The sequence below is a fragment of the Talpa occidentalis genome, unplaced genomic scaffold (assembly GCF_014898055.3).
Source record: "Talpa occidentalis isolate TD23 unplaced genomic scaffold, MPIMG_talOcc4v2.1 talOcc4.18, whole genome shotgun sequence".
Lineage (NCBI taxonomy): Eukaryota > Metazoa > Chordata > Mammalia > Eulipotyphla > Talpidae > Talpa > Talpa occidentalis.
The window spans coordinates 10,594,534-10,619,455 of record NW_023601851.1 but is presented as its reverse complement, the minus strand read 5'-3'; the positions used below and the strand labels follow the sequence as shown (position 1 = coordinate 10,619,455).

Sequence of the window (24,922 nt, the reverse complement as noted above, 5' to 3'; positions counted from 1 at the left end):
ATTCAGTGTGGATTTTTTTTTCATTTATGAACAAACTAATTACAGAAAGGGAGACTCAGGTATTGTTATTTAAAAATGTTTCCTTTATGATCAGCCTTTTTCATACCTCATTTCCTCTCGATTGCATCTCTGTGTTTCTTTGACTTTCTGTGACATGCTTTTATTCCTTTCTCCTTTTTTGTCTGGTGATTTTTGTCTAATATGTCATCATATTTTTTATGCTTAGTGAGGTATATTGATTCATAATACTATTTATTGTGTACAGTATTGTCATCTAGCCTGTGTGCACAGGACATCATGCTCCATGTTCATTTCCCTCCCATGTGTTCTCCTGGTGTCTTTATTGTTATAATGTGCATTACGTGCCAAATTGAAAAGCTATGAAACCTTTTAGACTGAAAAGAATGTAATTTGAATTGCACACACGAAACTCAATTCTTTAACATTCCTACCCTACACCAACATTGTTGCCATCACAACATCTCACTACATCGTGTATTCCAGAATAAATTCCATGGGTATTTTTGATGTGGCCTTTCCAAATGCTCAAGCAGAATCAATATTTTTACTACAGGACTATATCATGCAATTTTGTATATTTTCTTTGTATTTACCTTTCCCTAAGGACAGTACCTTTTCATAAACTTTTGTGTTGTTGTCTAGAATCTTTTGGCTTTATAGGAAGAGCAAAGTCATACTGTTACCTATGTCAATATGACCTATGCTTTAATGTAATTTTGTAAATATGCATTTAATGTATTTTGTCTTGAGTGCTGTAAATGTGTGTAAATAGTCACTTGCTTTTTTCCAGTTATCTCTTCTCATGGCATAGTCAGAGTCATCCTCATGCCATAGTCAGGCACATATTTTCTTCCAGATACGGAACTGGGAGGAGATGGAATCTGTGCCTTTGAGAATTTACAATTAGTGGAAGAACAGACACGCCAAAGATCAATTGAATGGCAGAACATTTGTTGCAATGAAGATAGCCAAGCTGGAACAATGACCCAGAATACAACTCTTCCCACAAGAAGAGATCATGTGTGTGAAATGTCTTGGGTCAAGCCACATTTTATTCTGTTCCTTGCATAGATAAGGGTGTTTCTGTAAGCAGAGATCTCTATCCGATTTTTAATAATACATATTCCCTGAGAAGACAGTTAGAACATATAGGCAGTCCCATAGTCCATCATACAATAATCACTCAGTACATTGTGAATATGGGACAGGTGTATACTTTGAGTCAAATAGTACTCAACATCAGAAATGCGAATGGGAAGATAAAAAAATCTACTTGGGATCATATTGAGAAGTCCTCAAAACTACTTCAACATCACACATTTCAGGAGAATCCCTTCAACTGTAAAGGATATGGCAACACTAACAAATGGTGCTCAAGACTCACTCAACATCAGAGAGAGAAATGGCACAAAAGTGAAGAGTGTGGTGAAGCCTTTTGTTGGCATCCACAGCTCACTAAACATGTAAGGATTCATACTGGAGAAAAGGCTTACACATGTCCACACTGTGGTGAAGCCTTTCTCTACCTGTGTCACCTTTCTGAACACCAGAGAGTTCAAAATGCTGAGAAAACGTACAGATGTGAAGAATTTGGGAAAGCCTTTAACCAGCAGTCAAGTCTTTCTCATCGTCACTGAATTCACACAAATGTGAAAGAAAAAACTTACAAATGTGAAGAATTCAGCAAAGCCTTTAAGCAGAAGGCAAAACTTGCTGAACATTGGAGAATTCATCTAAGAGTGAAATGTTCAAAAAGTGAAGAATGTGGCCAACTGTTTAACCGGAAGTCAAATCATTGCACATCAGAGAATGCACACTGGGGAGAAACCTGCAAATGTAAAGTGATGAGTGGTTTGTACGAATAGATATTTTGCAACCACCATTTTCATGCTAGCATGATACTTTGAAGAAGTAAAGATATGGAAAATTAAGTTGTCATAGAATAATCAACTCTAAATATACATTTAAAAATTGCAGTACAATAATAATTCAAAAACTTCACTGATATTTAAATCAGATATTTTTATGGAGCATAAACCAACATTAAAGCACTAAGTATGTATTAGTATCATTTAAATGTGCAAGGTGATGTGTTGGGGACCAGTATAATTACATTCCACGTACTTTTTGTCAGTCATGCTTGAAATATTATGAAGAGGTGATGAATATAATTCAGCTCTAAATCCGTTCATTCTCTGGCTTTGTCCCCTTGTGTATGTGAAGTCAGGCGTTTGATATATATATATATTTTTTTTTGCTGCCTCAAACATCTGAGAGGCTGTCCTAGTGCATGGATTTGTTTATATCTAACTTGCAAGGTAAATTTAGGACAGTAATGTGCCATGTATCAGGAAAATATGAACGGACATGCTGCTTCTGGTTGACTCAAAACATTGATCAAAATCACCAGGAGTTCTGGGCCTTAATGTTGCCATTGAAGTCAGACAGAGGAACATGTCAAATCATATCATGACAGACTCCTTGAGGAATTGCACAGTTTATTAAAATCATGATGTTTCTTTACGGTAGTAATAGAGAGATGAATATTATTTGATATCATTGCCAAAAGAAATCTTCACAGACACATGATGACAGAACAGGTGACTGTCCCATACTGGGCATAGAATTTATGCATGCACAGTAGCTAAGTAATGACTCTGTTGACCACCAATTTAGGGAACCAGGTTTCAGAAGAACAAGAATGCTTCTTAAATGCCTGCATTTTTATTTTCAACATGGAGCATACAGTGATATTTAAATATTTAGACTATATGTGAACCTAATGCAGGTTTTAATAAAGTCAATTGATTTTTTTCCAAAAGATTTAATTCATTCTTTTTTAATTTTTATTTATTTACTTTTTAAATGTATTTATTTATTCAAGAACTGGGGTACAGTGCAGATGCACAGGAGGGCGAGAAAATTCACCAAAGACGGAGTGAGGAACAGAACAGAAAGACAGACCGTAGTACACTGTTGAGGGGAGCAGTAGGCAAGAGAGGAGAGGCCTGCCCTGCCATGTGGGTTGCTCCCTGGCCAGCCAGGAATCAAACTCATGCTGCAGTGGCTGCAGATTGCTTTGTAGGTTGTGTGTTAACCCCTGCACCACCAGGGAGGCTCTGGATAAATAACTTGTAGAAGTATTGCTGACATATGAAATTTCCATTTTCATTTCTTTAAGAAATCTCTGCCCCATTATCTGCAGGGACAGTCCAACTCTCATGGCCACCAGCCATGGGTGAGAGCTCTCTTTCCTCTGCACCCTCTCCAGCGTTGTTCATTTCATCTTTTTTTATTTGGACCATTCTCAAGTGTTGAGGTGGCATCTCAGTGTGGTTTTAATTGACATTTCTCTTACAATAAGTTAAGGTGAACATTCCTATGTCTGTTGGACCTCAGAATTTCCTCTTTAGTGAAGTGTTTATTTCCTTTGCCCTTTTCTTTTCTTTTTTTTCAATAGAAGCATGTTTTATTTATTTATTTGTTTGTTTTTGTTTATACATGCACTGGGTACAGTCAGAAGCACAGGAGGGTGAGAGAATTTACCAGAGCCAGAGCCGGGAGCAGAGCAGGCAGAAGGACCAAAATACACTGCTGAGGGGAGCAGTGGGCCCCAGGAGAGGTCTGCGTGCCATGTGTGACCCTCCTTTGGTGGCCGGTGAGCAGCCAGGGATTGAACCGGCTCCGTGGAGGCCGCGCGGGCAGATTCTCAACCCAGCACTCAACCACTGAGCCACCGGGGAGGCCCTCCTTTGCCCTTTTCAATTGACTCATTGGTTGGTTTTTCACTCTGGGTGGGAACTTTACAAATTTTGGAATGAACCCCTTGTCAGATGTGTTGCGTGTGTTCTATTCTGTAGGATGCATTTCTGTTTCTGTGCTGGTTTCTTTTGAGTTCTAAAAGCTTTTAGATTTGGTGTTGTCCAAACTTGTGAAACTTGCTTTTGTTTCCCTTGGCATTGGGGTTGTGTTCCCTCGTGCATTTTGCAGCAGCTGTCCTGTAGTGTACCCTTTTATTTTCTTTCAGTGCTTCATGCTTTGGGCTCTTATGTCCAAACTTTTAATCCATTTGGAATTAGTTTTCTGTATGGAGTTTTTCTTTTAAAGATTTATTTATTTATGCATACAAGAAGTGGGGTACAGGCCGGAGGTGTAGGGGGTGAGAGGATTCAATATGTATCACAAACAGGGACAGAGTGAGGAACAGAACAGGCATACTGACTGAAATACACTGGTGAGGGGAGCAGCGGGCAAGTCAGGAGAGGTCTGCTGCACCATATGGATAGCTCTCTACCTGGGGATCAAACTCATGCTGCAGTGGCTATGTATAACTACATATGTTGTGCCAGCAGGGAGGCCCTGTATGGAGTTTTGAATGGGTCTTGGTTCTTATTTTTACAAGTCATTATTCATGTTTCCCTGCACCCTTTTTTAAAAATATGTATTTATTTATTTATGCATAGAAGAACTGGGGTGTAGACCAGATATTCAGGGTTTGAGAAGATTTGCCAGAAACACAGTATGGAGCAGAACAGGCAGATCCAATGAAATACACTGCTCAGGGAATCGGTGAGAGGGACAGGTGAGGTCAGCTGTGCCACGTGTGGGTCAGCTCTCTGGCCTGGAATAGCCGTGATAGCACTGACTCAACCCCTAGGCTGCCAGGGGGCCCGTCCCAGTACTATTTATTAAAGAGGCTGTCTTGTCTGAATGGTATGATTTTAGCTCCTTTGTCCAAGATTGAACTCTTCATATTTATATCATTTGCTCTCTGGGTTTTTAGTTGCCTTCCATTGCTCTGAGTTCTGGTTTTGTTCCAGTAAAATAATGTTGTGATTACTGTTGGCATTATATATATTTTGAAGTCAGGAAATGTGATACTTACATTTTCTTCTTTTTTCCCAAGATTTTTTTGCTATTTGGGACCTTCTATGGGTTCATATAAATGTGGGGATTGTTCTGTTTCCTTATAAAAATGTCCTTGGTATTTGATAGGTATTGCATAAGTTTGTAAATTGCTCTAGACAATAAGGCCATTTATGATGTTTATTCTCCCCACCTAGAAGGATGGAACATCTTTGTATTTCTCTCTGTCTTTTATTTCCTTTAATAGAGTTTTTTTTTTTTTTTATTTTCAGGGTTCAGGTCCCTCACCTCCTTCTTTCACTTTAATGATACAGTCACAGTTATTTCATTCCTTTTGATGTGAATGTCAATGGAAATGTCAGTCATTTTACACACATTCTCTCTCATAGCTTGTTTATACTTCCAGAGAAATGAACCAAAAATGTTATCATGTATTGAATTGTAGTAAAATTTTAAAATAGTTGAACCTATATAATGTAACATTTTTTTGAGAAATTACACTCAAAAACAGTAGCTTTTATTATAATGGATTCCACATTGTATGTCTACATAGTGGGTTTGAAGTATGCACATAGTATCACCCACAGCTTGGTTTCAGAGAGTGCAAACCAAGAGAAACTGTAAATGGAAAGCGATGAGTGAGTGGTTTGTCCAAATATGAATTTTGAAGCCACCAGATTTTCATACTGGAAACTTGAAAGAAGTGAAAATATGATTAAGTAATTTATAATGCAATTTAGATTCATATTAAGGTATTGCAATACAGTAGGAAGTGAGAAACACTTTATATTCCTTAAGTCAGAAAATTGTTATGGAGCATAAGCCAACATTAAAACACCAAATATTAGCATAACTGAAAAGTCTGAGGGCCTTCCTGGTGGTGCACAGTGTTAAGTCACAGCACTATGAAGCTATCGTTTGGTCCCTGGCCAGGGAGCTGACCACATGAAACAGCAGACCTCTCCTGATTTATCTGCTGCTCCCCTCAGCAGTGTGTTTCAGTCAATCTGCTTGTTCTGCTCTGCACTCTGTCTTTGGGGAATCCTCTCACCCCGTACACTTCTGGCCTACCCCTCTGTTCTTGTATGCATAAATAAATAAAATCAATCTTTAAAAAAATAAGTAAGAGTTAAAGACGATGGTTTGGGGCCCTGTATAGTTATTTTCTTTGTCCTTTTTTTAATCAACCATACTTGAGATATTGTGAAGAGACCTGATGAATATAATTCAGCCCTAAATCACTTAACTCTATGGCTTTCTCCTGGTATGTAGGTGGAGTTATGTATTTGACTTTCGTGTGTCAAACATCTAAGGGACCCTCTCCAGTTGATGAGTTTCTTTACATCTTAATTGCTTGGGTACTTTTATGATGGTGTCATGCATCATGGATGAAGAAAATCTAAATGGATATGCTGTTTGTGTCTGACTGAAAAGGTTGATGTAAATCACCCAGAGGAGTCGTGGACTTCATTGTGGGCATAAAAGTTAGACACGGAAACCTGCTGAGGTTCAACTCATTTCATCATTTTCTCCTTCAGGGAATACACTAACAGTTTATTAATATCCTCATGTTTCTTCATGGTAGTAATAGAGCCATGAATATTATTGGACGTTTTTGCCAAAAGAAATCTTCACAAGCATGTGATGAAAGTGCAGGTGAGCTTTTCATAACAGCGTAGAATTCTTGTCCATTCACATTAGCTAAGCAAAGCATCTTTATGTTGAACACCGACTCTGTGATCCAGATATCAGAAGGTCAAGATGCTTCTTAAATACCTGAATGTTGGTTTTGATGAAATGTGTCTTGGTATCTGAATGTCTTATTTAGACTGTATGTGAACTTCTTATGTATATTTTTAAAATTTATTCATACAAGAGCTGGGGTGCAGGCCAAAGGGGTGTGTGTGTGTGTGTGTGTGTGTGTGTGAGAGAGAGAGAGAGAGAGAGAGAGAGAGAGAGAGAGAGAGAGAGGATTCACCAGAGACAGAGTGGGACATAGAACAGGCCGACTGACTGAAATACACTACTGAGGGGAGCAGTGGGCAAGAAGGGAGAGGTCTGCCATGCCCTGTGGGTGGCTCCCTGCTGTGGAGGGGGCGGATAGCTTGTCAGTCAGCGAGGTGCTTAACCCCTTCAGCCCCAGGGCGGCCCTGTTGAGCTCTCTTCCCTCAGAGCCCTGAACCCCTCAGGGGCCCCGCAGTTTTCACGGGCCTCGCCCACCTGCCGGTTCTCCTCAACCTCCACTCCTCCCACTTCCAGGCCTCAACCCCACCCCGAGGACGGCCCGACGGGCTGCGCAAGGGGTTGTGGGAAATGTGGTCTCCAGCCCCTGTGGTTCCCGCAGAGGTTTCTGGGCGGGGCTTCCGCGATCTGCGCAGGCGCGGCCCCGCCCCCGTCCTTTCGAACGTTCTGGCGCCTCCGCGAGCGCTGGGGCGCCCCGAGGTGAGCGCGGTTTTGTCCCGGGAGGCTGGGCGCGGGTGAGCGGAGACGCCGGGGGTTGGGGAGCGGGGGGCGCGGGCGAGTGGGGGCCGCGGCCGCGTGGAGTCGGGCGCTTTGGAGCCTTTTCCCCCCGGAGCGCGCGTGGGGGGCGGGGCAGGGCCGTTGGGGAGAAGGTTCGGCCTTTTCGGGGTGTCCCAGGCGCGGCCGCCCGGCCCTGACCCCGGACGCTGCCCGGCGTCTTCCCCGGGCGGGGGGACGGTGTCCCCAAGGCGGGGGCCCTGGGTAAGCGCGGGTCCGCCTGTGCGCATGTGCGCTGACTCCTCTGGGCCCCCCAAATGTCGGGCGGTGAGGGAGGGGAGAGCCGGGCTGCGTTTCTTGGGGGGGTTATTGCGCCCGGGGCCAGACTCAAGGACCCAGGGTGGGCGGGTGACATCTCGTGGGTTGCCAGGGGGAGGCGGTCCCTGTGGGGGAGGGGAGGTCAGGGGGAAACTGGGTTTGCAAGGCGGGGGGTGCGGGGGAGTTCCTGGGGCATTAGAGGCCTGTTGTCTGAATTTCCGGGTGCGCTTTGCTTTCCCGCCCCCAGGCGGCGTCCTGCTGGCCACTGCATTCTGGCCTCCTGCCTGGATGTGCTCACCCCTGGGGACTGCATCTCTGTTGGGTGTCCATGGAGGGGAGGGCGGGAAGAGGCACCGAGCCATTGCCAGGGTGTCCTGGCAGAACAGTGCGTTCGGGGCGTCGTCTCCTTGGAAATCGTGTCCACACTCTGAAGTGACTCATCAGCTTTGAGACTGTTGTTCTTGGCGTGACTGTTGATCAGGGAGTGGGCAGTGTCACCTTTTACTAAGTTATGGTGAACCATCAACCCACGTTCTGCCGCTCATGGACTCGCGGGGCCTCTCCTGCCCCTGCTAGAAGTGTCACACGGCCGGCACCCGCAGTGACTCTCTGGTGTCCTCAGGTAGCTTGTGGCGGGCTCTGGACAGGAGACTCCAGGACCCCATGCAGCTGCCTCCGTCCTCTGTGCTGGACCCATTGCCCCTCCAAGCGCCGCCTCCAGAGCCCTGGCGCATCTGTGAGAGCAGCGACAATGGACCAGTCTCTGGTGAGTGCTGTGTTTGCTTCAGCTCGTGGTGCATTGACTTTATGGGAGTATTTCAACAAACACGTAAATTAGAAACATAGTTTTCTCCAGGGACACATTCCTCACCAGAGAAAGGTGTGGCATAGATCCAGGCACTTCACATTTCCAGCATGTGTGAAGATGGGGCTCTGCCCTGGTGCTCACGCAGCACAGAGTCTGTGCCTGGGTCGCGGTTGATGACGCTGAAGGTGTGGCCTGTGGCTCTTCACCCCGCTGGACAGAAACACTCCCTAGCTCTGCGCTGGTCCAGTGCGGGGTGAGGGAGGAGGGGAAGGATGGGGCTTGAGGACCTGAGTGCAGAATGGGGGTGAAGGAGACGCATGTCTTTTAAAAAGGACAACTGATTTTTTTTTTCAAGATTTGTTTATTTATTTATACATACACTGGGTACAGTCAGAAGCCAGTAGGGTGAGAGAATTCACCAGAGTCAGAGCGGGGAGCAGAGCAGGCAGAGGGACCGAAGTACACTGCTGAGGGGAGCAGCAGGCGGCAGGAGAGGTCTTCGCGCCATGTGGGACCCTCGCTGGCAATCGAACTGGCGCTGCAGAGGCTGCGGGCAGCTTCACAACCCAACGCTCAACCCCTTGCGCCGCCCCAGGAGGCTCCAACTAAATTTTTAAGGTTTCTGTGCAGTAGCTAAAATCATACTGTGTCCTACACAACTCTTGGAGACTTTCATGCAGGCATCAGTCTTGGCATGTGTGCCGTTGAGTCCAATGGGGATCCTTACACACCTGCCCCTGCCTTTCTCTCAGGTGGCCTGCAAACCGAAGGTGCCCAGTAGACTCCTCAGAGTCCTTTTTTCTGGCCGTTGTATCCTCTGCTCCTGCGCATTTCTCCTTGGTGTGGTCTGAATGCATTTCTAGTGACACTCACTACACCCTAAGTTGCTCTCCAGTCCAGTTACACTCTCCAAAAGTTCCTGCCATGTTTGAGAACACCATGTGTGACCTTTGGGAAATTTCATTTTTTTAAATTGTTTTAAAGCTTCTTATACTTTTTTCTTATTCTTTTACTTATTTTCCCTCCTCGATCTGTCATTGACATGTGTAGCACTAAAAGCCTTCTGCTGAAATAGTTGCCAGTTTTTTCCTACAATCCTAATGTGTCTTGCCCTACCCCTTGTTTCCCCTCTACCAAACCACTCTGGCCCATCTCCTGTCTGCCTCCCTCCCTAACTTCTCCACCCATTCCCCTGTTCCCTCTGGTGGTCATCTTTACCTTCAAATGACCCTGTTCAAGTTTTATTCAAGTATTTTGGCTGTAAATGTTTTTTGGGTATTTATTTTCCACAGATGAGTGAAGCTATCTCATATGTGTCTTTACTTTTTACTTATTTCACTCAAGAATAGCACCTCCTGGGGCCTCCCTGATGGCACAAGGGGTTGAGATGCAACCGATGGGGCTGTCTGTAGTCTCTGCAACACAAATTCCATCCCCCGGCCAGCCAGGGAGCTACCCACATGGTGCAGCGGACCTACTGGCCTGCTGCATCCCTCGGCAGTGTATTTCGGTCTATCTGCCTGTTCTGTTTCCTGTTCTGTCTCTGATGAATCCTCTCACCTTCCTCCCCTGCACCTCTGGCCTGTACCCCAGCTCCTGTATGCATAAATAAATAAATATTTTTTAAAAAAGAAAAAAACAATATCACCTCCTTGCCCACCCATTTTATCCTCAGTGTGGCCCTTTGCTCCTTCCTCCCAGCCCTGCAGTGCTCCTCTGTGTGTACTCCACCTTTCCTGCCCTGCCTCTGCCGAAGGGATGTAGATTGGGCAATGACTGGGCAGTTGGAAACACAGCTGCTCTGCTCACAAATGGGATAAATCTTTCTGTGTTTGAGTTTTCCCGTGAGGGTAATGTATAGAAATATTGCAGATGATATGGAATTTCCGTTTTTATTTCCTTAAGAAACCTCTGCACCCTCATCCACAGGGTCTGTTCCGACTTTCATGGCCACCAGCCGTGGGTGAGAGCTCCCTTTTCTCTGTGCCCTCTCCAGCGTTGTTCATTCCATTTTTTTTTTTTTAGTGTTTCACTTTTTTAAATACTATTTTACATCATTTTCATTTTTGCACAGTGTAATCATTTACATCTTCGTTATAGTCCCCATAAAATTCTCAGCCCTCACCCCCTGATTTGTATAAATCCATTCGTTTTCATTTGGGCCTTCTCAAGGGGTGAGGTGGCATCAAAGTGTGCCTTTAATTTACATTTATCTTGAAATAAATTAAGGTGAACATTCCTATTGTCTGTAGGATGTCAGAATTCCCTCTCTAGAGAAGAGTGTATGTAGTTCCTTTGTCCATTTTTTAATTAAGAATTATTCATTTATGCATACAAGAACTGGGGTACAGGCAAGAGGTGCAGAGGGTGAGAGGATTCTCCAGAGACAGAATGGGGAGCAGAACAGGCTGACTTACTGAAACACACTGCTGAGGGAGCAGTGGGGAGTCAGGAGAGGTCTGCTGCGCCATGCGGGTTGCTCCCTGCCGGCCAGGGATCGAACTTGCGCTGCAGAGGCTTGCGCTGTGGAAAGCTTCATAGGCTGCGTCCCAACCCCTTGTGTCACCAGGGAGGCCCCCCTTTGTCCATTTTTAATTGAGTCATCAGTTGGTTTCTCGCATTGTTTGGAGATGTTATAAATTTTGGAATGAACCCCTTGTCATATGTGTGGCATGCAGATTCTTTTTCTGTTCTGTAGACTGCCTTTCAGTTTTGGGGCTGGTTTCTTTTAAGGTATGAAAGCTTTTAGGTTTAGTGATGTCCCACTTGTTGATTTTTGCTTTTGTTTCCCTGGGTGTTGGGGTTGTGTTCCCTAGTGCACTTTGGGGCAGCTGTCCTTAGTGTGTCCTATATTTTCTGTCAAGTACATCACCAAATATTTAATCCATTTGGAATTTTATAGATTGATTTATTTATCCATATAAGAGCTGGGGTACAGGCCAGACATGTGGTGGGTGAGAGGATTGACCAGAGACAGAGTGGGGAACAAAACAGGCAGATCTGGTGAAGTACATTACTAAGGGGAACAGCAAGGAGACAGGCGAGGTCAGGCGTGTGCCGTGTGGGTGAGTTCCCTGACTGGGGATCGAACTCATGCTGCAGAGGCTGTGGATAGCTTCATAGTGCTTTGCCTTAACCCCTTGCTTCACCAGGGAGACTCCATGTTGCTGTATTAAGTCGGTTGGAATTTGTTGAGGATTTTCGCTTCTCTGTTCTTTGGTGGTGTTGGTCTATTTTTCCCTTTTATGCTGTCTTCCTTTGGGGGGGATCAGGGCAATGTTGACCTTGTCGTATGTGTTGGTGAGTTTTCCTCCGTCTTCAGTGTTTTGGAAGATGCAAATTTCTTTGTTTTTACTTCTGTCATAGTCTCTCTGATGATTTCTTTTGTGTGTCCCTGAATGCTTGAGTATCTTGTGCTCCTGAATGTAGCTAGTCCCTGTGTTCCGATCTGGCCTCCCGTCTTCAGTCTGCACTTCTCCTTAGTGAGTCAGTCAACTGTGTTTTGCCATTTCTGCCAGTTACACTTGAGCGTGGGCCTCCTGCCCAGGCCTAGTACCACAGGCTCGGCTCCTACCTGACTGTGCTTGTAGCTGTCCCGATGGCACCTGCTGCTCATGCAACATGCAAACCTCGTCCTGTGTTGTGCCCTCCCGTGTGGAATTAGATCCTTCTCAGCCCAGGTCTCCCGCCACCAGAAAGGGATTCTCTGTTCCAGAGTTTAGTCTCACCCAATGCAAGTTACTCTTCAGTATTACCTGATATCTTAATGGTTGCTGACAACAGCACCGCCTTGTGTGCGTGCATGCGTGCATGTGTGCATGTGTGTGAGTGTGTGTGTTCACTTTCTTTCACATTACAGTTCTCATTCTTGGCCAAACCTGATGGATGCATTTTCTCAGTGATGAGGTTGCTCCCTTTTCTGCCTCTGACTGGCCAGGGTGTGGTGACACCTCAGAGTTCAGGGGGAGAAAGTACTCAGGGGTCAGTGGGACATGTTTGAACAAGGGTCATGACACAGACACTCGCTGAGTAAAACCAGGTAGCGCAAATGTTCATCATTTGACCTTTGGTTGTTGGGAGTTTATGTCAGTGATGCTCAATGTACTTTTTAATAAAGAGCTTCAGGTTTCTGTCATCGAGTCTAGAGTATAGTAGGTGTGTTTGCATTTGTCATACGTATGATTCTTGCTGAAGTTACGGTTAATGGTAGATTTTTTTATTTTGATAGATGTTTATAAAATATTGATAGAATGAATATATTTTGCAACCTAATTTTACCAGCTCTTCTGTCACCTGTGACCATGCAAGTGTTTCATTTTATAAACCTTTGCACTGTGGGGAGCAGCAGTGGCTGCTCTTCTGCCCAGCATGACAGTTGCTTCTTTTTTCTCCTTTTCCTAGAAAATGTGGCCCTCCATTCATTCATTCATTCATATTTTAAAAGATGAATTTATTTATGCAAAAACTGATGTATGGGCCAGAGGTGTGGGAGGGGGGAGGATTCACCAGAGACAGACTGGGGAGCAGAACAGGCAAATCTATTGAAATACTCTGCTGAGGGGAGCAGTGGGCGAGTCAGGAGAGGTCTGCCACACCATGTGGGTAGCTCTCTGGCTGGGGATTGAACTCGTGATGCTGTGGCTGTGGGACAGCTCCATAGGTAGTGTCTTTACCTTTGAGCCACCAGGAAAGCCCCTGACCCTTTATTTAAATGTAAAATAAAAAGTCTCCTTTCGCTGTTATTGCATGTGGTGTTCTTTGGCTTTTAGTATCTGACAGTGTTATACAGCCATCACCACCTTCCAGTTTTTTTCATTTCCCAGTAATAAAATACTGTACTCATTAAACTCTTGCTCCCAACTGCTCTGTCCCTCAGCCCCTGTGTCCACCATTTACTTTCTGTTTTCAAGAGTTTGACAACTCATACCTGTATGAATGGAGTCTTATTATACCTTGTTTTCTTGGTGAATCTCTTATTTTATTGCATTGTTAACTGTTTTATCATTTCATAGGTATCGTACAGGAGTGCATTCATATTGTAGTGTGTGTCATTGTTTAGTTCCATTGTGAGGCTCATTAATATGCTCTTATGTGTATTTTCCAGACTTATTTATCCATTAATCCATCACCTGGAGCTTGGGTTGATTTTGCTTTGGGCTGTAATGACTGGTGGTGCAGTGACAGTAGGTGAGCAAACGTCTCTGCCCGTTCCTGCTGTCCCTGCTATTGGTGAACACCCCGGGGTGGGGGTGGGTCCTCCTGTCATTCTGAGTTCCCTTTTCCCGAGAATCACCTTCCTGTCTTCCCTCCTGGCTGCATCATTTATGCTTGCCACAACAGTGCGCAAGGGAGCCAGGTCCCAATTTTTGCCAGTACTTGTTCTTTTCTTTCTTTTTAAATCATTGTGATCCCAGCGGACGTGAAATCTCATCTCTTGTACTTCTGATTCATTTTTCCTTTGTGACTGATCGTATTGAGAACGTTCATGTGTTAGGACCTGCTTGGGTATGTGATTTGCAGAGCTGTGTATTCCAGTCCTTTACTCATGGCTGCACATTTCCATTTTGAACAGGGTCGAAAGTGCGAGGGGATTGTATTGTCCCATTTCATCATACGGTCCTTTTATGGCATCCTGAGCCCACTCCTGCTGGGAGGTCCCCGTGAGTTTCTGTGCGCAGACATGAGCCACCCACCTTCTCTTTGCTGTTGTTTTATTTCTCGTATTAGTGTTTTAATCAATGAGACTATAAATAAGAACACATTTTTGTTTTCCTAAACTGGGATGTGCCGGGTTACCTTGCAAGAGTTGCTGTCAGTGCAGCAGGCTCATCGTGTCCTGGATGCTGTTTTGTCTTTGCATTTGTTTAATTCATTGTTTAACCCTCCGGGTTTCTTTATTCCAGCTCAGTCTCTGCCCTTGGTTCCGCTATATGTATCGCTTACTGTTTTGTCATTTCACTGGCAGCGTACAGGAGCTCCTGTGTGTGTGAACACGGGTGTGTGTTATAGTCTGCTCACTGGGTTTTCCTTTCCAGAGTCGCTTTACTGTGGCTTTCATTAGTTTTCCAAGAATGAATTATAACTAGTTATGACCATTTTTATGTATGTTGTCTTTTTGTTGTTATTGTTACGTAGCGTCACCCAAACCCATTGTGAATAGGGGACACTGAGCGTCTTTGTTAGTCCTACTCTCACTGGGAATGTTGATGTCGCCTGTGGCTGTCAAGGACTTGTTTTGTGTTGAGGAAAAATCCTCTGAATCCATTTTTAGCTAATACAAATGGAAATTTATTTTAATGGGTTCCTATTCTATATGTATGTGGAGGTGCACAGGATTTACTATATAGCAAAGGAAATGATGGAATAAATTTACGGATTTCTTAAGATATTTGTTTTCTTATACCGTGTATCTTATTTTTCAAAACTCTTTCATTGCTATGATCTATTTTTTTCTTTCTCCAAAAGAAATATTTGTCTCTTAGTTGTTTTTCCTCTTCTTTCAATACCTTTTGTTCTGGTCACCGTGTTCTCCCCTACGGTGATGAAAACTATCAATAATATCCTGGAGATTCCCAAATTCTTTCTTTTCTTTAATATTTATTTTGTGTATTCATATAAACGCTCGGGTGTAGGCCACAGGTGCAGGGGGTGAGAGGATTCACCAGAGACAGAGTGGGGAACAGAACAGGCAGACTGACTGAAATACACTGCTGAGGGGAGCAGCGGGGAGACAGGAGAGGTCTGCTGTGCCTTGTGGATAGCTCCCTGGTTGGGGATTGAATTCTTGCTGCAGCAGCTGTCGATAGCTTCATAGTGCTGAGACTTAAACTCTTGTGCCACCAGGGAGGACCTGATTCCCAAATTTCTGTTTTCACCTTAGACTTCCTGATCTATCAGACACATGTCCAGTTGCGTGTGGAATTCCAGTGTCTACCAGCCCTTCATGCAGACAGCATATTAGGAAAACATTCCTCATACCTCAGCCACCAAGTAATTACCAAGTTCTCCTCCACTTTGTCCTTCCATTTTAGAAGTGATGACCTGATCTGTCTTCTTCTGACTCTGTCAGCTGAACATCTTTTCTTAAGATTTTATTTTATATATGTTTTACATCATTTTTTATTTCTGCACAAGTTATGCATTTTCATCTTGGTTATAGTCCCCATACATCCCACCCCCCTTATTTTAACCCTAATATCTCCAACCCCAATAGTGCATCTCTGGTTTATACTTGCTTGTAGTTGAACATCTCTTACCTTTGCTTTTTCCCACCTCATTGCTTGAACATCCTGGTTTTGGGTTCAGTTTTTGTTTACTGTGAGTTGGAGATAGCAGGCTTTGAGGTCATGGGAGTAAAATATTGGCACAAAGTTGCACATGTTTTTAATTTGTTATGAAGCTCCTTTATCACATGATTCCGGGTGTGAGTCTGTTAAACCTGCCAGCCAGGCTATCAGCTCCTCAAGGAGCCAATTTTATTCATCCTTTTATTCTTAGAATCATAGACACTTCCAAATATATAAGGTGAGCTATAGTTCTACTTGTAGGACCAAAGGGGTGAATGTAGAGGCGAGGCTCTTTCAACTGCAAATTCTATACAGTACTGAAGACCCACAAAATAAGATGTGTTTGCACTTGCTCTGTCTGACCCAGGCTGCCGGCCCTGAGATGAGAAATGTTCCCTCAGAAGGGACAGTGTCATTTGAAGATGTGGCTGTGAACTTCACGTGGCAGGAGTGGCAGTACCTGAGTGAAGATCAGAGGACCCTGTACTGGGATGTGATACTGGAGACCTGCAATCACCTGGTGTCCTTAGGTGAGGAAGCTCCAGTGTAACACTCTAGTGCAGTGCTGTCTTCTGCACTGACAAGTGTGCACTTGCTTATGAAACTGAGTGTTGGTGAGGTTGAACATGGCAGGCAGTGTACATTGTGGGTGTTTCGGTTTTCGTTTGGAAAGATTCAGATTGGCCTCTTTTGCACAGCTCTTCACACTGCATTTGTTAGTTTTCAAAGACTGAAGTTGAACTTGATCGAAGACCACCACTGTTTCTCATCACAGGGCACTGTGTTACTGATCCTGAGGAGAGCATCAGGTCGGAGCAGGGATTACAGCCGTGGACTGTGGGCGATCCCCCAAACCAGGACCTGTCAGGTCAGTCAGTGCTTGCCAGGCCAGGGGGCTGAGAGGAGGCTGGGAGTGTGGCCAGTGATATTGGCCACACTGAGGTGCTTTTTCAGTGTCCAATCTTGGAGAGTGTGTCTGCATATATCAAACTGATTCTTTATTCAGTTTCCAAATACTACTTTCTTGTGAATTACGTCCTGCTCTTTTAAAAATGGCCGTCTATGTTCTTAAACCAGTATGAAGTCCCTGATACATGGGGATGATTCTGCAGTAATCACATATCTCTATTCTCTCTCTTAGTGTATTCTCATAAACTGTTTTCTTTAGGTTCCAGTTGAGGAATTTTTTTTATTCTTTCTGTATGTTTATGGGGAGGTCACACACGACATAAAAACAGGAGCTGCTATGAACAAAGCAGAAACACAGGTTCCAGCGAGTGCGTTGAGAACACCAGGGTGTTACTCTCAGAATGATGTGGGAAAAGACTTTAACACTGATAGCCACAGGCTGGATGCAGAACTTTTTTCCTATCAGCAGGAACGTGGGACACAATGATGAGGCAGAGTTTGCTGCATGTATTAGGATTCTGAGCCTTATGTATTTAAATAAGAACTGACAGGTCTCTGCCGTGGAGGGATGTGCATGCCTCTGAGAACCTCTGCAGGTGACCGTGGCCAGGGCCGGGATCGAAAGAAAAACTAAGGAAATGGAGAAGCAGAGTCCTTGTGTCTCAGCAGGCCTCTTGCTTAAAGTGCCTAGGCAATGACTGGGTCACTCAGTCCACAGGTTTCCGGGAAAGCCATGGCCTCTGCAGGGCTTGGTTATTCAGAAAGTACCTGCAAGAGCTGCACAGGGTCAGTCTAAGAAAGAAGGTGTGTAGGATCTATTTTGGATGAAATGCTTCTGGTTGAAATTGACAAATCTAGTTAAAGGACTATTTTCACCAAATATTTATGATTTACAAAGCAATTATTAAATTAGTTTTACTGCTTTGTTATCCTGGTTTGGCATTAGAAAATCTGTTAATTGGGGCCTCCCTGGAGGCCTAGGGATTAAGTCTCTTAGCTCTCACTATTATGGCCTCAGTTTGATCCACAGTGAAGTAGCTCACCCACTTTGTCACAGTAGACCTCCCCTGTCTCACCCGCTGCTCCCCTCAGCAGTGTATTTGAGTCAGTCCACCTGTTCTGTTCAAAACACTGTCTCCACGCTCCCCTACAGCACCCCCACTCCTGCACTTCTGGCCTACACCCCAGATCTTCTATGCTAAAATAAAAAATACCAAAAAATCTAGTCTCCCCATAATTTGCTATGGGCAAAATGCATGAATCAGAAAATCAATACCTGTAAATTGTGTTGTAATACAGGAGCTTTTGTGCCACTTAGTAGTATTCACTCAAAATGCTTAGAGACATGGCCATTTTTATCTCACTTTAGATGTCCATACTGTGGATCACCTGACTCAGGACAGCCCTGCAAATCAGGGCAGACATGTGTGGCAAGTTCTTACCACCAGCAGCAAAATAGCATTCAACGAGAGAACTGACTTAATGGAAAAAAGCAATTTGCACTCAATTCATTGTTTGAACCATAGTATCAAAAATGAAAACAATTCAGCGATGATGCCTGTGAACTTTACTATACATAGGACCATGATGATCCCTGGTGAGCCTCATGAAGGGCATGCTGGAGAGTACAAGGAGGTCTTTAGTAGAATGAGGGAACCCATCAAGTATCCTGAGCACCTTAGTCACCAGGTGATTCAGAACTTTCAACAGCCTTTTGAATTTCGTGAACAAGGAAATGTTGTGAGTGAAGAAACAATATTTACACCTAAAGGAGCCCTTCCAGAAGGGGCTGCCCATAAATGCAATGAGTGCAGGGACACCCGTGATGAGGTACCTTTCGTTGGCCGAGACAGAACCCAAGGAGGACAGACTCTCTGCAGTTGTAATGAAAAGGGGAGAGCAGCGGAGATGACTCCAGTGCATTTGAATCTTCCTAGGTATGTTGAACACGAGCAGCAGGAATGTTGTGAAAGTGGGGCCAGTCTCAGCAACACATTTCACACCTATCCGCGTGAGAGTACCCAGTTAGGAAAGAATAATTTGGGATATAAGAGATATGGTGAAGTGGCCTCTAAAACCTCTGTTCTGACTGAACATCAGAAAACACAAGCAGACGATCAACCTGATGAGTGTGGGGGCACCGCTGAGATTTCCTTACAGAGGGGATACCAGAGAAATCTCACTGCAGTGAAGTTGTTTGGCTCTAACGATTATGTGAAAACTTACTCATGGAAGACTGCCCTCACTTTACATCCACAATCTCAAACGGGAGTGAAGCGCTACCCATGTCAGGTATGTAAGAAAACTTTCAGGTGGAAATCTGCTTTTAGTGTCCATCAGAGAACTCATATAAGGGAGAAACCCTATGAATGTGAGGCATGCAGGAAAGTGTTCTCCTGTAAGTCAGTTCTTGTTCTACATGAGAGGACTCACACTGGAGAGAAATGCTATGAATGTGAAGGGTGTGGGAAAGCTTTTTCTAGTAAGGCACACTTTATTAGACATCAGAGAATTCACACTGGAGAGAAACCCTATGAATGTGAAGGGTGTGGTAAAGCTTTTTCCAGTAAGTCTTACCTCAATGAGCATCAGAGAATTCACACTGGAGAGATGCCTTATGAATATGAAGAGTGTAGGAAGATTTTCTCCTGCAAATCATCCCTCAGTAACCATCAGAGAATTCACACTGGAGAGAAGCCTTATGAATGTCAAGAGTGTAGGAAGACTTTCCACTGGAGACCATCCCTCATTCACCATCAGAGAAGTCACACTAGAGAGAAACACAATGAATGTCCAGCATGTAGGAAAGTGTTCTCCTGTAAGTTAGTTCTTGCTCTACATAAGAGGACTCACACTGGAGAGAAACCCTATGATTGTGAAGAGTGTGGGAAAGCTTTTTCTAGGAAGTCATTCCTCAGTCTCCATCAGAGAAGTCACACTGGAGAGAAACCCTATGAATGTGAAGAGTGTGGGAAAGCTTTCTCCCGTAAGTCTTACCTCAGGGAGCATCAGAGAATTCACACTGGAGAGAAGCCTTATGAATGTCAAGAGTGTGGTAAGACTTTCCACTGGAAATCATCCCTCAGTAACCATCAGATAAGTCACACTGGAGAGAAGCCTTATGAATGTCAAGAGTGTAGGAAGACTTTCTCCTGGAGATCATCCCTCAGTCACCACCAGAGAGGTCACACTGGTAAGAAACCCTATGATTGTGAAGTGTGTGGGAAAGCTTTTTCCCGTAAGTCAAACCTCATTAGACATAAGAGAAGTCACACTGGAGAGAAACCCTATGATTGTGAAGGGTGTGGGAAAGCTTTTTCCCAAAAGTCAAACCTCATTAGACATCAGAGAAGTCACACTGGAGAGAAACCCTGAGTGTCAAGAGTGTGGAAAGACTTTCTGCCAGAAAACATCCCTCAGTAAACATGAGAGAAGTCACACTAGAGAGAAGCATTATGAGTGTCAAGAGTGTGGGAAAATTTTTTTTCCAGTAAGCATGCTCTCACTGGACATCAGAGATGTCACTGGACAAAATCCCTATGATTGTGAAGAATGTGGGAAAACTTTTCAGGAAGTCAGCCCTCACTAGGCATGACAAAATCCACACTGGAGGGAAATGCTAAGAATGTCAAGAGTGGGCAGGCAGGCCTCCCCCGGTGGGTGCAGATGTTTGAGCGCAGCACTATGAAGCTGTTCGCGGCCTTTGCGGTGGGAGTTTGATTCCCTGGCTGGCCAGGAACAACCCCATGGTGCGGCAGACCTCTCCTGTCTGGGCCGCTGCATGTATTTCAGCAGTGTATTTCGGTCAGTCTGCCTGTTCTGTTCCCCGCTCTGTCTCTGGTGCATCCTCTCACCCTCCCACACATCTGGCCTGTACCCTGATTGTTGTATGCTTGAATAAATAAAAATCTTAAAAAAAAATATTCAAACTTAGGAGCTCAAACCACATCATTCAGTTGAGAGCAATGGGAACTCACATATAGTTTCACTCCTAATTGCGTGGAGTTACCTGGTTCACTCTTCTCCCAAGTTCATGCAGTGATGATGTCTCTGTTCCTGTTGCTGTTGCTTCTAGTATCCTTTTAAGTTCCTGGATGATGCTATTCATGTTCACGGTAGCTGTCTGTCTACATGGCACACTGCATGTTGTGTGGGTAAGTGATCTCTCTGTGTTTTCTAACTTAGTCGTCACGTTCTGTCCAGTACTCTAAGTCTCTGTGGTGCCCCCCGATGCTGGAATTGCTCACCACCAAAATGTCCTCCTCTAGAAGGAAATGTTGAAATGTGTGCTCTCGGCTATAGGTTGAGGTCTGCAGCTGTCCTTTACCTACCTTTCATGATGAAAGTTTCTCAGGGCCTCCCTGGTGGCCTTGGGGTTAAGTTTCAGCGCTATTGCCTGCTCTGGCCAGGGTTTCAGCCTTTGCTAGGGAGCCGTCCCACATATGCTAGAGGCCGCAGCAGGTCTCTCCTGTGTCACCCGCTGCTCCCGTTAGCCAGGTATTTCAGTGGTTCTGCCTGTTTGTCGCCACACTCAGTATCTAGTGAATCCTCTCACCCCGAACCTCTGGCCTACTCCCCAGTTCTACAAAATGAGGGAATTTTTTTGGAAGATTACTTCTGCATACAAGAACTGGGGTGCAAGCCAGAGTTATGAGGGGGTGAGAGGATTCTCCACAGAGAGAGTGGGGAGCACAACAGGTGGATCTACCAAAATCCACTGCTGAGGGGTCAGTGGGGAGACAGGAGAGGTCTACTGTGCCATGTGGGTCACCTCCCTGGCCAGGGATCGAATTTGTTCTGCAGTACTGAGAGCAGCTTCATAGTGCTGAGACTTTCACCCCTGCGCCACCAGAGGCTCCTATATTATTTTTAAAGGAAAGGATTCTTGCCTTTTAATTTTTTTTATTAAATTGTTGTTCATCTTTGTGCAATATTGAATCGCTCCCCTTCTTTATAATTCTTGCAAATGTCCTGTCCGCACCACCCCTGTGACCCGTCACCCCAGGCCCTGGTGCTCCTCCTTCCCTCCTGGCCCCTCTTCTGCCCTGTCCCCTGCTGGTGTCTCAGCTCTGTCATCTGCCTGCTAGATTTGTCTTTTTCCCCTGACCCTTTCTTCGTCTCCCTGTATTCCTCCTGGAGGTGATGATGTAATCCAGGTCTTTTTCCTTCTCTCTTTGTTCTGAACATAATCCCTTCCGACGTTGCTGGCCGTGCTCTGAATGTGGCCTTTGTCTGAGTCAGTTCATACCTTGGAGTGAGTAGTTGGCGTGGAAGGTCGTGGCCGAGGAAGTCCTTGATGTCACTCTCTCTACCCCTTTCCCCCAGCGGCCCCGGGCACCTCCTGGTGTATTTCTTTGGCGCTGTGATGATGCCGAGCAGAGAGTTTGAGCAGCAGGCCCGGAGTCTGAGGCCTTGGTGTGCTCTTCTTCTTTTCTTCTCTTTTGTGTGAAAGTAGTTCCAAGTGGAGCCCAGAGTTCCAGAAGAGCCAGACATTTACTCATAGGAGTAAGGACAAGAAACCTCCCTGAGCAGAACGGTCCCGAGGGGTGGCCGCTGGGGCCGAGCAGCAGGGGCTCCCATGGCTGTGGCGGGCAGGGAGTGGGGGCTGGTCGTGAGGGTCTTAGCCGCGTGTCTCTTGCTGAGGGGCTTGGCCTAAGGGCTCTCCCGAGGCGCCAAAGCCCGCTGAGTTTGCCCCTGTTACTCACCTGCATGTCCACACCTAGCCTCGTTCTGTGGATTTGCAGTCGTGCCCTGTGTCGGCTCCGTGGCATCCTCTCCGCAGGGCTGGGCTCGAGGCCCGCCCGTCGGGGATTGTTTCTCTGATCATGGATTTGGGACTTGGGCGCCTGCTCCTCCCTGCCCGCGCCCTCTACATAGCTTCCTCTGTCAGGAACATGTCTACAGCCAGAGCCCCCATCCTGTGTTTCCAAGTCAGTGACTGACGGGTTGTCTGTCCCCTGAGAGCATCCTCCCTGATTCAGGGGGAGGTACATTGGTCCCTTTAAACTCCACCTGGCATGTCGGGGCCACGGGCCATATTCCTCAACACGCCATGGGAGGTCGCTGAGGTTTTCATCCCTAGGCTGCAGGCCGCTTTCCATGATGCTGCAGGCTCCTAGGTGTCCTCGAGCGCCCATTAAAGATGACATCGGGCCCCTCAGCCTTCACCTCAGACCTGGTCCAAAGAGGCCTGCAGGGTTTTATAAGACAGCGCTCCTCTGCTAGTGCCATGTTTCCTGGAAGTGTTTGTTGCTGTGACGTTACCCATGTGGGCTGTTGCAGCAAGGGTCACTCTCTGCTCTGAAGGTGAGGGGTTCAGGTGACTCGTGTCACATCCCCCTGCAGGTGTGTTGGGGCGTCCAGGGGTGTGGCGGGTGAGGCTTCTGTGGATGGGTGGGTGGCCCAGGTGGGTGGTGATGCTGTCGGCGGAGGCCCAGGAATGGCCTCCACCGTGCTCCGTGGGGACCTTGCCCAGCTCAGCCACATCCCGGGGTCAGGACGTGCAGGATCAGCACAGCCCAGAGACACTGTCCACGCTCCAGCGGTGAGGACACTACAGGAACCCTGAGCTCCAGGGGTAGGGAATGGACCGGGGCGGGGGAGGACTCCCCAGAGACGAGTGGGGAGCAGAACAGGCAGATCCACTGAAATCCACTGCTGAGGGGAGCCGCGGGGAGACAGGAGAGGTGCTGCGCCCTGTGGGTCAGCTCCCTGGCTGGGGATGGAGTTCTTGCTGCAGTGGCTGTGGACAGCTGCACGGTCTGAGACTTACGGAGCAGGGAGGCTATGGGTCCATTCTTGTGTGGGGCGCTTATCCTTCGGGTATGGGGACAAGAGGTGTGTGCTATGTGCAGGTTTGTGCCATCTCCCTTGGTCGCCCCCACCCCTAAGTTCATCCCCTGGATGAAAGGGAGTGTACCCATAAGACCGAGGTGGATGGCTGGTCTTGAGCTGCGAGGTTCTCTTTCTCTGGAGAAGCAGAACTGCTTGGGAAGAACATGTTCATCTTGGTAATGTAGCCAGGCTAGAAGACAGAGAATCGTTTGACTTTGTTAACAGTTAAGCAATGAGCAGAAAGAATGCAGGTCTATTTTGGGGATGTATGTGAGCCTTCGGGGACACCCTGGTTTCAGAAATGAGAGTTACACGACAGAGTGAGTGTATGTAATGCCACCAAACTCTGCATTGAAAAACATATGCCTTCCTAAGTACAAATAATGAACTAGAAGAGGAAATTAACAAAGCCATGCCACCTACAATTGCACACTCAAAAAATTAACTGGGAATAAACTTAACAGAGGAGGTAAAAGACTTTTACAAGGAAAACTATCAAACATTGTGGAAAAAATAATAGAAAGCATAGAGAAATGGAAAGAGAGACCCAGCTCATGGGTTGGAAGAATCAACATTGTCCAAATGGCCATCCAACCCAGAGCCCCTTCTAGATTCACTGCAACCCCAATAAATATCCCGATGGCATTCTTCAAAGGAACAGAACAAAGATTTCTGAGGTTCATATGGAAACACAAAAGACCCCAAATAACCAAAGCTTTCCTGATTAAAAGTGGGGGAAATGAATGAGTCACACTTCTGACCTCAAACTAAAGGTAAGGGGCCTCCCTGGTGGCCCAGGGGTTAAACACAGTGCTCTCAAACTACTGACAGCCACTGTGCACAAGTTGGATCCCCAGCCGGCCAGGAGCTGACTGACATGTGACTCAGACCTCTCCTGACTGGCCTGCTGCACCGCTCAGCAGTTATTTTGTCATTCGGCCTGCTCTGTTCCCTGTTCTGTCTCTGGTGAATCCTTTCAACCCTGGCATCTATGGCCTGTACCCCAGCTCTTGTGTGCATAAATAAATAAATCTTAAGTATTCGTTAAACGAGTATTTTGGAAAGCCAAATAATTGAGCTAGAGTTACCTTATCAAATCCTTAGTTATAAATTAATCTGACTTGTGATATTTTGAAGAATACTAATAATATGTATAAATTCATGAAACAAATCTGTAAAAACTTGGATGTGTGCCAGATTATGTGGAACATTCTGAGAGACAGAAAATACATCCCAAGAGCAGGCCAGGATGAGCTGCTCACCTTCTCACAAGCAGGGATGAGCATCAAGCAGTCTCGGGCGGGGAGAGGCCGCGTTGTTTCCAGCTCGTGTCCTGAGACTTTCCTGGGCTGGGCTGCGATGACCCACATGTCGGCCAAGGTGAGGTGAAGTGTGGACTCTCTCTCCGTCCTGAGGAGAGAGT

At 45.7% G+C, this 24,922-nt stretch overlaps 1 protein-coding gene across 1 annotated transcript in view; it reads left to right on the top strand.

Moving 5' to 3' along the window:
- Positions 1–24,922, top strand: part of LOC119250861 (uncharacterized) — a 117,437-nt gene that overhangs the window by 5,945 nt on the left and 86,570 nt on the right. Inside the window, exons 4-5 of the mRNA XM_054697681.1 lie at positions 8,285–8,428; positions 16,532–16,624. Of these exons, the coding sequence (XP_054553656.1) occupies positions 8,285–8,428; positions 16,532–16,624 (237 nt within the window). The remainder of the gene's footprint in view (positions 1–8,284; positions 8,429–16,531; positions 16,625–24,922) is intronic.